Source organism: Chiloscyllium plagiosum, unplaced genomic scaffold (assembly GCF_037043375.1).
Source record: "Chiloscyllium plagiosum isolate Xiang-an unplaced genomic scaffold, Cpla_swu_hap1 HiC_scaffold_14, whole genome shotgun sequence".
In the NCBI taxonomy this organism is placed as follows: domain Eukaryota; kingdom Metazoa; phylum Chordata; class Chondrichthyes; order Orectolobiformes; family Hemiscylliidae; genus Chiloscyllium; species Chiloscyllium plagiosum.
In genome coordinates, this window is record NW_028270152.1 from 69,497,145 (window position 1) to 69,511,050 (window position 13,906).

General features: G+C 46.9%; 1 protein-coding gene across 1 annotated transcript in view; it reads left to right on the forward strand.

The window, feature by feature from the left end:
* The window catches only part of grip2b (glutamate receptor interacting protein 2b), a 186,225-nt gene that overhangs the window by 147,809 nt on the left and 24,510 nt on the right, over positions 1-13,906 (forward strand). The window contains exon 20 of the mRNA XM_087993993.1: positions 4,512-4,668. Coding sequence (XP_087850119.1) covers positions 4,512-4,668 — 157 coding nt within the window. The remainder of the gene's footprint in view (positions 1-4,511; positions 4,669-13,906) is intronic.

Below are 13,906 nucleotides of genomic sequence, written 5' to 3' on the forward strand. Positions count from 1 at the left end.
AGCAATCTTTCCAAACCACTCCATGCTGGCACCTAGCGTACAGTAACTACCATCCCACTGATACCTGCGCGAATGTAGGAGTTGCCCAGTTTAGGTACCATCTCTTCTCCGCTGAACCCACACTGTCCCTGCAACCTGGAGACCCCAGAAGTCCCTACTCCGGGCCTAGTGTGAGCGCAACCAAGAGCCCCTGGCTTCGCTGGTGCCTCAGTGACACTAGGGGTCCCTGCTCCGGGCAGAACACACTACAGCCGCTGCCATACCAGTGCCAGGAAATCCCCACCCTGGGCCCACTGCAACCAGGAGTCCCTCGCTCTGCTGCCGAGTCAGGAGGACCCCGCTTTGGTCGTACTCAGGGAATATTCCCCCTCTGGGGCAGTCTGCTCAAGCTGTTGAGAAAGTTTTAGACAAATATGGCAGGGAACAGGAACCAGCAGCTTGCCACAATAAAGTGAAACCAGGCGCACAAAGGATTGGGAGAGACCGTCTAAGCATTAGGATTAGGCTAAGAGGGAAAGGGAAATGGTGTAGATGAAGTTTACCATGCAAGTCGATAAATGCAGAAAATAGGGTTGGTAAGCTGCAGTCACAAATGCTCACATGAGACAATGGCAACACGTGAATCAAGACCTGGATCAAAATAACTCAGGGTTTGGTGCTACATATTTCTGGATGAAAGGTATGCAAGAAAGCTAAGTGAGAAAGGTGGAGAGATGGGAGAATTGACTAAGGAGATTATTACAGTTTGAGAGAGGGAGGATATCAAAGAGAGATCAAAAGCAGAATGTGTTTGCTTTGCAGTTGGAAATGATTGAGCTATTTTGAGATTACACACTTGGATGTATTCTATAGGCAAACGGCTATTGGGAAAGATAGCTTTGTGAGGAAATTCCAGAGGCATGCAAAATCTATTGATTAGTTATAAACGGAGATTTTAATTATTCTAAACTAGAATAGAAGTACTGTGAAGGGCTGAGTGGGGGTGGTTTCCATATCGTACGTCTCTGGTCCAACAAGGAAGGAGGCATTGCTGGACCTGGCTCTCGGGAATGAGGTGAGTCAAATACAAGTCTCAGCAGTGAAACGTTTAGGAAACAGTGATCATAATATCAGAATCATGATATATTCAGATCTTCCAATGAGGCACTTGTCATCAGATTGTTGCTTACCCAAATCCAATCCTTTTCTGCTGGGGCCATCCCAGAAATCTAGAGCCCAGCGACACTCTGAGAATCCTTTAGATCAAAGTAGAGTTGGGGGGAGACAGGATACTCCTCTTTTTATGGCATTAACTGATATATTGACAAGTTTAAATGTCCAGTTGGAAGATCAGAGGATGGAGTTAGTAAACGGGTAGGTGGTTTGGGATGGGAGTGAGTGAGTGGTTAGTCAGATTGTCAGGGTAGTTGGTTGAACAGCCAGATGGTGAGGTGTATTTAGCAGGATGCTGGGAAAGTAATTGATAGGTGGGGCCTACTTGGGTGGGCAGGACCGTCATGGGGGTGGTAGTCGAGGGGGCAGAGCTGGGTGATTGTGGTAGTCAGGGGTAGGAGGTGTCAAATGCTTGGGGGAGTAGTTGTGTTACTGGGGGTCAGTCAAATGCCGGGGGTAGGCAGATGGATGGATGTATGTTATACATTCACCCAACAGTTAGACTAGGTTTTAATCTGTGCAACATTTCTGATGTATGTTTCTGAGGACTGCCAGAAGTTCAATCGCCGAGAATGTTCCAGACTGAAAGATTTCTACATGTGGCAGGGTGGGTAGCGCTGCTGCCTCACAGCACCAGGAACCCAGGTTTGATCAACCCTCGGGTGACTGTCTGTGTGGAATTTGCACATTCTCCCCATGTCTGTGTGGGTTTCCTCCAGGTCCTCTGGTTTCCTCCTACAGTCCAAAGATGTGCAGGTTAGGTGGATTGGCCGTGGTGAATTACCCATAGTGTCCAGGGATGGACAGGCTAGGTAGATTAGCCATGGGAAATGCAGGGTTACAGGAATAGGGTGGGGGTGTGGGTCTGGGTGGGTGCTCTTCAGAGGGTCAGTGCAGCCTCGATGGACCAAATGTCCCCTAACTGCACTGCGGAGAGTCTGTGATTCTACATTTCAAAAATACTCAGAGATGCAGGGTTAGTGCAGGAAAATGGTGTGTTGGCTTTCATTAACATAGGGATTGAGTTTAAGAGCTCTGAGGTTTTGCTGTAGCTCTATAAAACCCTGGTTAGACCACACGTGGAATATTGTGTGCAGTTCTGGTCACCTCATTATAGGAAGGATGTAGATGCTTCAGAGAGGGTGTGGAGGAGATTTACCAGGATGCTGCCTGGATTGGAGGGCTTGTCTTATGAAGAGTGGTTGAGTGAGTGAGGGCTTTTCACACTGGAAAGAAGAAGGAAGAAAGGTGACTTGATAGAGGTGTAGAAGGTAATGAGAGGCATAGATAGAGCAGATAGCCAGAGACTTTTCCCCAGGGCAGAAATGGCTGTCATGAGGGGGGTCATAATTTTAAGGTGATGGGAGGAAGGTATAGGGGAGATGTCAGAGATAGGTTCTTTACTCAGAAAGTGGTGGGTGTGTGGAACTGCCAGCGGTGGTAGTAGAGTCAGAGACATTAGATTAGATTTTTTTAGATTACATTACAGTGTGGAAACAGGCCCTTCGGCCCAACAAGTCCACACCGACCCGCCGAAGCGCAACCCACCCATACCCCTACATTTACCCCTTACCTAACACTATGGGCAATTTAGCATGGCCAATTCACCTGACCCTGCACATCTTTGGACTGTGGGAGGAAACCGGAGCACCCGGAGGAAACCCACGCAGACACGGGGAGAACGTGCAAACTCCACACAGTCAGTCGCCTGAGGCGGGAGTTGAACCCCGGGTCTCTGGCGCTGTGAGGCAGCAGTGCTAACCACTGTGCCACCGTGCCGCCCACCACATTAGGGGCATTTAAGCGACTGCTGGACAAGCACATGGACGACAGTAAATCGAGGGGTGTGTAGGTTAGGTTGATCTTAGATTAAGGTAAATGCTTGGCATAACATTGTGGGCTGAGGGGCCTGTACTGTGCTGTACTGTTCTATGTAAAATGGTGTAGGTCTGGGAGATTAGTCAGGATTTCACCCCACGGTGGAGTGGTTAAGAAAGGCTGAATGGCCTACTCTTCCTAGTTCTTATTTACTTTAGACAGAGTATGGCAGGAGGCAGGGGAATCACCCATTGGAGGTTTTGCGCTTCCCGGGTAGTTCCACACACTGGGGTCTTCCATGGCGTCCCGATGTGAATCTGAGTCGTTACCCCCTTTCTCCAATGCTTCTTACTGGAAAATGTCGTCCACGATGTTTAGATTAACACTCGGGGAAAAGAATTCGAAGTCCACTGAGGTGAGAAAGGAACTAGCCCAGATAAACAGGAATCAGATGGTCTGGAAAAACTGTAATGGAACGATGGACTGCCTTTAACGATGGTTCAAATGGTTCCAGTCCACCCGAGATAGTTACCCGCTGGGCGAAAGATCAGACAAACAAAGCTGGGGTTTGAACCCGGGCTGTACATGGATTTCGTAGCAACTTAGAAGATCGAGACAGCTTATTCAAACCCCACCCCCTTGCTCCACCATTCAATATGATTGTGGCTGACCATTGATTGCAATGCCCTCCCCCATATCCCTTGATCCCTCGAGCTACGAGGGCTATACCTACCTCCGTCTTGAAAAAGCACTCAGTAAGGAGCTGCACAACAGGCTGGTAATCACAGCTGAAGCCCAAGGAATAAAGAGGGACGGTGGCTCTGAAGCTGGTTGGGTGGCAGGAAACAGAGAGTAGCATTAAACAGTTGTCCTTGGGATTGAGGAGAGTGTGTATAGCACAGAGCTTCCCATAGGTTTGCCCTGGGTGACAGAGGAGTCAGGACGCTGTCTCACAGTAACTGGAGCATAGTTTTTAAAACACACAGATTTGTTCTCTCTGTCCCAAGCTGTAGGCTACACCATCAGCAATTGTAAAACCTTTCTGAGAAAGCACTTTGGGACTTTTTTTACTGTGCTATACAGGTCGTTCTCATATCACGGGCGTTTAAATGTGATTTAGTTGTAACGCGATTTGTAACTTGTGGATTTTTAAAAAACTAAAGCGAACTCCTGTTTGCTGTTACGCGATTCCACCCCCAGCACCAGCTGAACAGCAAACCCAGCCTCAGGATCCTCTGTCTGCAAAAACGCAAGTTCAGTATGAACAGCTAAAACAGCAATGCAGTCAGCAGTGCAAGCCTTAAAACTTGAAACGGGAAAGTGTGGTCTACATTTAGAAGGAACTTTATTTCAAACCGGGGTGGGGGGGGGGGGGAATATTGTCAGCATCACATGGTCAGTCGGCTTGCATACTTTCTGGTGAAGAGCTTCATGAAACGTTCAGTGCTGTAGTCAGTGATCCGCCCCCCCCGCACCCCACACACATTGTGTAATGTTTCCATTACTATAACCTGGGCTCCTGTCTGTGTTTACCCTGACAGCTTCCTACCATCACCAAACAGCAGGGATTGTGCCACGTCCTCACGAGTGGCAGGACACAAGTCGGAACAATAGCCCGGCACCGCGTGCCAATCGTCGGAAGAGCTACCCCTGTACCGATGGTGGTTTCAGCGAGGATGACTGGGACAAGACAGCTCGGTGAGAGATGGAAATCCTCTCCCTCCGTGTTTACCTTCATCCCTTCCCCTTCCCCCACTGCCGAACCCCCATCAAAGGCCACTTTTAGTTCAGTGGGTTTGAGCTGATGCCTATTCCAGGTCCTGTCCTCCTCTCTCTAGGAGGCAGTGAGCCCTCTCACCAAGGGCACTGGTCATCCCTTGTACAGTCCTTCACACAACAGCCTGGAAGAGCAAGAAAGATACACCGACTGAGAAGCCTATTCCTCCATGTTTAGCAAGGCAATGTTGACCTGAGGCACCCACACTAGCTGCTGGATCCCCAGTGAAATTGGGCTGTTGGCAGATTTCACCTCGCCCATCTCCAATCCCATTTTGGACAACTCCCCCATGCCACCTCAGCAAGCTTCAGTCTCAACGCCGGAGTAGACATAACTTCTTTTTTTCCTGGGCTAATTTGTAACCAGTGGATTGGAGGAGAGTAAATGTGAATCTTTGCCCTCAGAAATTTTAAAACTCAATGGTGAGGTTTTGTTCTCTGTGACTGTGTCCAGCAGGTCTTCTGTTTTTGAGAAACATTGGACCACCTTTTCACTTGAACATGCAACTGAAGAAATTACTTACACACACGTGCACACACAGATATACATGCACACACCCAAAGACAGACACGCACACAGACACAGATACACATGTACATAGACACATACGGGCACATACCTGCACATAAATGCACAAAGACACATACACGCGCACACACACGTGCACACACAATTATACATGCAAAGATACATATACCCAAAGACAGACAGGCACACACCTGCACATAGGTGCGCACACACACATACACTCTTTTTACATTAATGACCATCTCACAGTCTGCACATCCTCCTGTTCCTATGGAGCCTCTGGGCCTGCCTCATTGGACCATTCTGTTCTTTTTGCACTGAAGGGGCTGTGTGTTCCTTGAACCTTGCATTTCTCCATGAATTGGGAGAAGCTTTTTCACAGCTTGTATCAGGTCATCCTTGTATAGGTTCTAGTTACGTTCCCAGCTGCCATTTATCTGATGGCTTTCACTTTCCTGTCAGTGCTGATTCAAGCTGATTGATCTAGTCTGGCTAGACACCACTGACAAGTACAGTCCAGCTTGCTAGTTATCTGGTACAAAGTACTGAAGGCCTTGCAGCCAAGTTCCTGAGGACCTATGCTTCAGAACTGGCCATTCCCCAAGCCAAGCAGCTCTCGTACAGCTACTGAAATTAGCCCAGCTTTGTCCCGTGTATAAAAAGCAGGAAAAATCTAACCAAGCAAGTTCCTGCCTCATCTGTCTACTCTCAATTATCAGTAAAGTGATGGAAGGTGTCATCGGCGGTGTTATCATCAGCATCTGCTCAGCAATAACTTGCTCAGTGACCCCCCAGTTTGAGTTCTGCCGGGGTCACTCAGCTCCTGACCTCATTATAGCCTCGGTTCAAACATGGACAAAAAAGCTGAATTCCAGAGGGGAGGGGAGAGTGACAGCTCTTGACATCAAGATTTCATTCAACCAAGTTTGGTGTTAGAAATAAATGGATTCAGGAGGGAGTTCCTGCTGGTCGGAGTCATACCTGGCACTTCGGAAGATGGTTGTGGCTGATAGAGGTCAGTCATCTCAGCTCCAGGACATCTCTGCAGGAGCTCCTCAGGGTCGTGTCCTAGGCTCAACCATCTTCAGCTGCTTCATCAATGACCTTCCCTCCATCATAAGGTCAGAAGGATGTTCACCGATGATTACACAATGTTCAGCACCTTATTTTTCCTTTATTCATTCAGGGATGAGGGCATTTCTGGTCAGGCCAACATTTATTGCCCATCCCTAATTACCCAGAGGACAGTTAAGAGTCAACCACCTTGCTGTGGGTCTGGAGTCACGTGTAGGCCAGACTGGGTAAGGATGGCAGTTTCCTTCCATAAAGGACATAAGTGAACCAGTTGAGGTTTTCCAACAACTCATGGTCACTATGAGACCCTCAATTCCAGATAGTTATTGAATCAGATTCCACCATTTGCTGTGGCAGGATTCAAACCCAGGTCTCCTGAACCTTATCTGGGTCTTTGATTTAACAGTCCAGTGATACTTCCAATAGGCCAATGCCTCCCCTACCCTCCTCCATTCTGATCCTGAGGCAGTTCATGTTTAAAAGCATCAAGACCTGGACAATATCCGGGCTTGGGCTGACATTTGGCAAGTAACATTCACACCACACAAATGCCAGACAATGACCATCTCCAACAAGAGAGAACCTAACCATCTCCCCTTGACATTCAATGGTGTTATCATCACTGAATCCTGCCCCCCCCCCCCCCCCCCCCCCCCCCCAATCAATATCCTAGGGTTACCACTGACTAGAAACTGACCTGGACGAGTCACACAAATACAGTGGCTACAAGAACAGGTCAGAAGCTAGGAATCCTGCACTGAGTAACTTGCCTACTGACTCCCTAAAGCCTGTCCACCATCTACAAGGCACAAGTCAGGAGTGTGATGGAATACTCCCCAATTGCCTGGATGGGTGCAGCTCCAACAACACTCAAGAAGCTTGACTCCATCAGGGACAAAGCAGTGCATTTACTTGACATCCCATCTGCCAACTTCAATGTTCAGTCCCTTCACTATCGCACAAGTTGTAGTGCAGCAACTCACCAAGGCTACTTAGACACACTCTCTAAAACATGGCCTCTATCACCTGGAAGGACAAGGGTAGCAGAATCATGGAACATAACCACCTGCAAACCACACACCATCCTGACATGGATCGATAATTGTCATTCCTGCTGAGTTGCTGGGTCAAAATCCTGCAATTCCTTCCCTTTTACAGCAACTTGATCACCAGGTAGATCAGAGTTGTTCAAGATGGTGGCTCACCATCACCTTCTGGATACCAATTAAGAATGAGTAAGAAATGTTTGTGTGGCCAAGGGCACTCACATCCCAGAAACAAACATCTATTTGGAAACTAAAGAAACTGCAGTTATAATTTGTTTCTGTGGACCTAGGTGCTTAAAATATAGGATGTATGTATGTAAAGGAAAGGAGCCAGCTAAATGTCCCTTGCCCTTCGTGAAAAGGATTCTATCTAGTATAAGGCCGCAGTCAATAGGGCAGTGCGATGTCAGGTCATTTGGCCAGTATGCCTGCGGTATCAGAGATAACAAAATGTTCATTGATGTGCAAACAGCTATAATAGTTCACAAACTTGAAGCTTTCCTAAGAGTCCAGGATTAAAGTAAAGAAATGTGCATGGTGTTACTCAGACAAGCTTTCCTCATATTAATTACTTGTGGTGTTTAAGGGATGATAGGCAGACCAGGGTTCGAGACTTGCCTGTTCAACATCAATGAACCGTTCAGCCTCCAGTACAACATGACTTCGGCTCTTCATGCACATTTCCATTAGAAACATCTTCATCTGTTCCTTTGGTTCTCAGAAATGTACTCCCCTCCCATTTACTCTGGCATCATTCCACTTGAAGCTTGCTTTCCATGTCGATTAACTTGCAATTGTCTTGAGGTTAGTTTTTGACCAAGCAGGCTGGCTTGTCCTGGGTAGTGTCAAGATTCTTGAGTGTTTATTGGAACTGCACCCATCCAGACAAGTGGGGAGTATTTCACCACACTCCTGACTTCTGCCATGTAGATGGTGGACAGGTTTTGCTGGGTCAGGAGGTGAGGTACTCTCTGCTGTGTTCTTACTCTCTGACCTGCTCTTGTAGCCACTTGGTTTATTTGCTGAGTCCACTTGAGTTTCTGGTCAATGGTAACCCCCAGAATGTTGATCGTGGGGGATTCAGTGATGGTAACACCATTGAATATCAAGGGGAGAATGGTAGATCATTTCTTATTGGAGATGATCATTGCCTAGCATTTGTGTGGCATGAATGTTACTTGCCACTTGTCAGCCTAAATCTGGAAATTGTCCAGATGTTTTTGCGTTTGGGCATGGACTGCTTCAGTATCTGAGAAGTCATGAATGATGCTGAACATTGTTTAATCATTGGCAAACATACACACTTTTGACCTTATGATAGGTAATTGATGAAGCAGTTGAGGATAGTTGGGCTTAGGCCATGACCCCGAGGAACTCCTGAAGAGATATCCTGTGCCTGAGATGACTGACCTCCAACAACCACAACCATCTTCCTATGTGCCAGGTATAACTCCAACCAGCAGGGACTCTCTTCTGATTTCCATTAATTTTTAGTGTCACATGTGGTCCAGTGCAACCTTGATGACTCCTCACCTCAGCTCTTTTGTTCATGTTTGAACCAAGGTTGTACTGAGGTCAGGAGCTGAGTGGCCCTGGTGGAACCCAAACTGGGAGTCTCTGAGCAGGTTATTGCTGAGCGAGTGCTGCTTGAAAGCACTGTCGATGACACCTTCCATCACTTTACTGATGATCAAGAGTAGACCGATGGGGTGGTAATTGGCTGGTTGGATTTGTCCTGCTTTTTATGTACAGGACATACCTGAGGAATTTTCCACATTGTTTGGGGAGATGCGAGTGCTGTAACTGTTCTGGAACAGCTTGGCCAGGGGAGCAGCAAGCTATGAAGTGTAGGTCTTCAGTACTATCGCTGGACTATTGTCAGGGTCCATAGCCTTTGCAGTATCCACTTCCACCAACTATTTCTTAATATCACGTGGAGTGAATTGAATTGGCTGAAGACTGGTATCTGTAATGCTGGGGACCACTGGAGGAGACCAAGTTGGGTTATCCACAGCTGAAGATTGCTGTGAATGAACAAAGAACAATACAGTACAGGAGCAGGCCCTCCAGCCCTCTAAGCCTGCACCTACACATTTTGCCCTTCCATACTAAAACTGTCTTCACTTACAGGATCCATATCTTCAGCCTTATCTTTTACACTGATGTGCTAGGCTCTTCCATCTTTGAGGATGGAGATATTTATGGAGCTTGTTATGTAGTTATTTAATTGCCAACCACCATTCGCGACTGGATATGGCGGGAATGCAAAGCTTAGATCTGTTCTGCTAGTTGTGCAATGGCTTTGTCTTTCCGGTCACCAGGAATATCATTCCTGCACTTACCCTGTCTCGTCATCTTAGAATTTTATAGGTTTACAGGAGTTGCCATTCAATCTCCGGTCACTAACTGATCCAGTCTGTCTTCATTCATTAGTTCAGCTGTCCCAGGAATCAGTCTGATAAAGTTTTGGTGTACTGATTCCATTTCCAGGATTCTTTTTTTCAGATAAGGAGACCAAAACTGCACACACACACCAGGCATGATCTCACCAAGCCCTGTGCATTTGCAGCAAGACCTCCCTGCTCCTATGTACAAATTCTCTCACTATGAAGGCCAACATACCATTTATCGTCTTCACTGCCAGTTGCACCTGCGTGTTTATTTTCAGCGACTGGTGCACAAGAGCACCCAGGCCTCGCAGTGCTTCCCCCCACCCCACCCCCATTCCGAATTTATCACCGTTTCAGATAATAATCTGCCTTCCTGGTTTTGCTCCTAAAGTGGATAACTTTGCACTTGTCTAAATTATCCTGCATCTGCCATGCATTTTCCCACTCAATCAACTTGTCCCAATTACACTGAAGCATCTCTGCATCCTGCTCAGAGCTCAACTTGGTGTCACCGGTAAACCTAGAGTCATAGGGTCATGCAGCATAGAAACAGGCCCTTAGGTCCATCATGTCTCTGCTAATCAATAAGCACCAAACTACACCAACTCCATTTCCCTGCACTTGGTCTGTAGCCTACTGTGTCCTGGCATATTACGGGCTCACCCAGATGTTGCTTAAATGTTGCAAAAGTACCTGCCTCCTCCGCCCTCTCAGGGAACACATTCCACATTTCTAGCAGCCTCTGTGCGAAAAAAAAAATCTTTCTCAGATTTCCTCAAAACCACTTACTCCTCACTTTAACCTTATGGCCTCTTGTTTTTAGACATGTCTGCCATGGGGAAAAGATTACCAAGATCTACTCTGTCTATGTCTCTCATAACTTTGTATACTTCAAACAGACCCACCCCCAGCCTCCTCTGCTCAAAGGAAAACCAACCCAGCCTGTCCAGTCTCTCTTATAATGGAGACTTTCCATCCCAGGCAACACCCTGGTGAATCTCCTCTGCACCCTCTCCAATGCACTCATGTCCTTCCAATAGTGTAGCGACCAGAACTGCACGCAACATTCCAAGTATGGCCTAACCAATGCTCTGTGTAGTTGTAACAAGACTTCCCTGCTGTCATAATCTACACCCCGGCTAATGGAAGCAAGCATCCAGTATGCCGCCTTCACCACCCTGTCTACCTGTGCTCACACCTTGCAGGGATCTATAGACCTGTACACCAAAGTCCCTTTATTCTTCAGTACCTCCCTGGGGATCTACCATTCATTGTGCAAATCCTTCCCTTATTAGACCTCCCAAAGTGCATCACCTCACACTTATCAGGATTCAATTCCATCTGACATTGTTTATCAGTTGATCAGGATCCGAGTGTAGCCCGAGACCATCCTCCTCGCTATCAGCACCCACCAATTTTTGTGTCACCTATAAACTTACTAATTGTAACTTTTACATTCACATCCAAGTTATTAATGTACAGAACAAACAGCAAAGGTCCCAGCACCAATCCCTGTGATACATTGGCTGGTCACAGGCTTCCTTCCCAAAACAAACTCTCTCCCCCGTCACCCTTTGCTTCCTGTTTACAAGCTGATTTTGGATCTGGTTTGCCAACTTGTCTTGAACACTCGGCTCTTACCATTCTCAAAAAGCATTTTAATAAATTAGTCAGACAGGAACTCCCTCTGACAAATCCATGCTGACTATCCCTGACCAATTCCTGCTTTTCGCAAGTGTTGATTAATCCTTCCTCTCAGAATTTTTCCAATAATTGCCCTACCACTGACATCAGAGTAACTGGTTTGTAATGACTTGGCCTATCCCTGCTGCCTTTCTTGAACAAAGGAACCACATTCGCTATCCTCCGGTCACCAGTGGTCAGTGAAGTAGTAAATATCTCTGACAGGGCCCCAGCAATCTCTTCCCTTACCTCCCTGGGATACAGGCCCTCTAATACCTCCTTCTCATTAATTTTAATACATTCTAGAACCTCACCATCCCATCTGAAATCCATGGCCACAAAAGTCTTTCTCTTCTGGGAATAAAGATGAAAAATATTCATTCAAGGCCTCACCCACAATTTGTCCCTTTGGTCGCTAGTAGGCCCCACTCTTTCCCTGGTTATCCTTTTGCTCTTAATGTGCTTTGTAAAACGTTTTGGAGTTTTTCTCAATCCCAATGCTATATTGTAGACCTCTCTGTCTTCCTAATTTCTTTTATAAAGCACCCTCCTACACCATCTACACTTCTGAAGGACCTCCCCGGTTTATGCATTGTACCTAATATGTGTTTCCTCCTTTTCCCTTATAAAACTCTCGATGTCCCGAGACACACAGGGTTCCCTAGACTTGCTTCCCTTGCCCTTCATTCTTAGAGGAGCACACTTGGCCTGACATCTCACTGTACTACTTTTAAAGGACTCCTACCTTCCCAAAGTGGACGTACCTTCAAGCGGCTGCTCCTACTCTGTGTTTGCCAGATCCCCTGTAATGATATTCAAATTGACCTTCCCCCAATTTAGACACTTACATCTGCATTATCCATTATAACTTTGAAACTTTGAGTTACAGCCACCATTCCCAAAATGCTTGCCCACTGAAGCTTAAACCACCTGACTGGCTTCATTGCCTGGAATGAGGTCTGGTACTCCTCTGTCTTCACTAGCACGATCAGTACTGGCACAAAAGGCTCTCCTGGATCCACATTAAAAAAAATCCCGCCCTGTCTAATCCTTTAAAGTTAAGGCGATCCTAGTTAATGAACAATAAAGTTGAAATCCCCTACTGCTATAACCCCAGTCCTCTCAGACCTCTGTGTGATTGGCCTCCATCTCCCTCCAGCCACTGAGCGGTTCTGTAGTCTAATCCCTGCCAAGTGATTGCCACTTTTTTTATTTATGACCTCTACCCGGATAGCCTTCAGTGACATTCTCCCTCATTCCTGCAGTGACGGCCTTTTTTGTTAAATCAATGATGCAACACCCCACCTTCTATTACGTCCCCCTATCACATTTGAAACTTCTATAAACTGGGATGTTGCCCCCCCCTCTCCAACCCCCTCCCCTGTCCTGTCCTGCCCTTCCTTCAGTGATTGCTTGGAGGTATTATATTCACTTCACTCATCTAAGCCACGTATATATGTTTGTGTTGTGTTGTGTTGTGTTGGGATCTTCTGACAATGTGTGCTGGCTGTTTACTGACACAGTGGTTACACACCTCGCATGACTTCTCCATCCTTTGAAATGACATGTACCTTCCTCGTGTGCATCCCCTCCTCACCCAGCTAGGCCCTGTAGGGCATTGCATTTTAGTTCAGCTCTTGGTTCTAAGTTGTATAAAAATGAGCTGGTTCAAAATTAGGAGCCTGCAGTACATGGGAGCAGGAAATAGTACAAGGCAACTCCTGACTTTACCCTGCAACCTCATTTTGCATGGGAGCTAATCTCATGCTTTTTGCCTGTACCATCAGTAATATGCGAGGAGGATACAAACATTTGAAGAGTGAAGACTTCTGTGGGTCTTCGATCTTCTGCTGTGAGATAGATGTGGAGGGAAGCATTGTTCAGAGAAAAGCATCCTTAAGGTTACCGTCTTTGAAACCAGGCAGTGGCTTGTGATGATAGACATCACACTGCTAACCCACAGAATGTGGGATCTGAACCTGCAAATGCTTAAATTTGAATGTTGCAGTGAAAAAAAGAGATGCCAGGAATGGTTAGACCACACACCCCCCCCCCCCCCCCCCCCCCCCCAAACTTCTCCTCCTGCCGGACAACTGGAGGATGGCTTGCCCTTTATTCCTTCCCTTGACAAGACCTCGCATTTGAAAGTTGTCCACTGCCCATTTCCTCCTCTCTCCTGATGGCAGTAGAGAAGATTTCGCCTTGGGCCTTGGCTATGGCTGCTCGGCCACAGAGTGCATCACCGCCCGCTCCTGTCCACAAATTGCTAATTTTATTGTGGGAGATGGGGTGTGCTGACTGAAAACGGTTGGCTGGGGGAACCTTAGAATCGCTGTGACTGGAAGCACATTGAGGTAACTGCTCAGAACTGTCCCCCTTGTTAGTGAGATTCATTTGTTGCATTCCCACAGTTCTCAAGTAAAGGAAGGTTGGTTGGT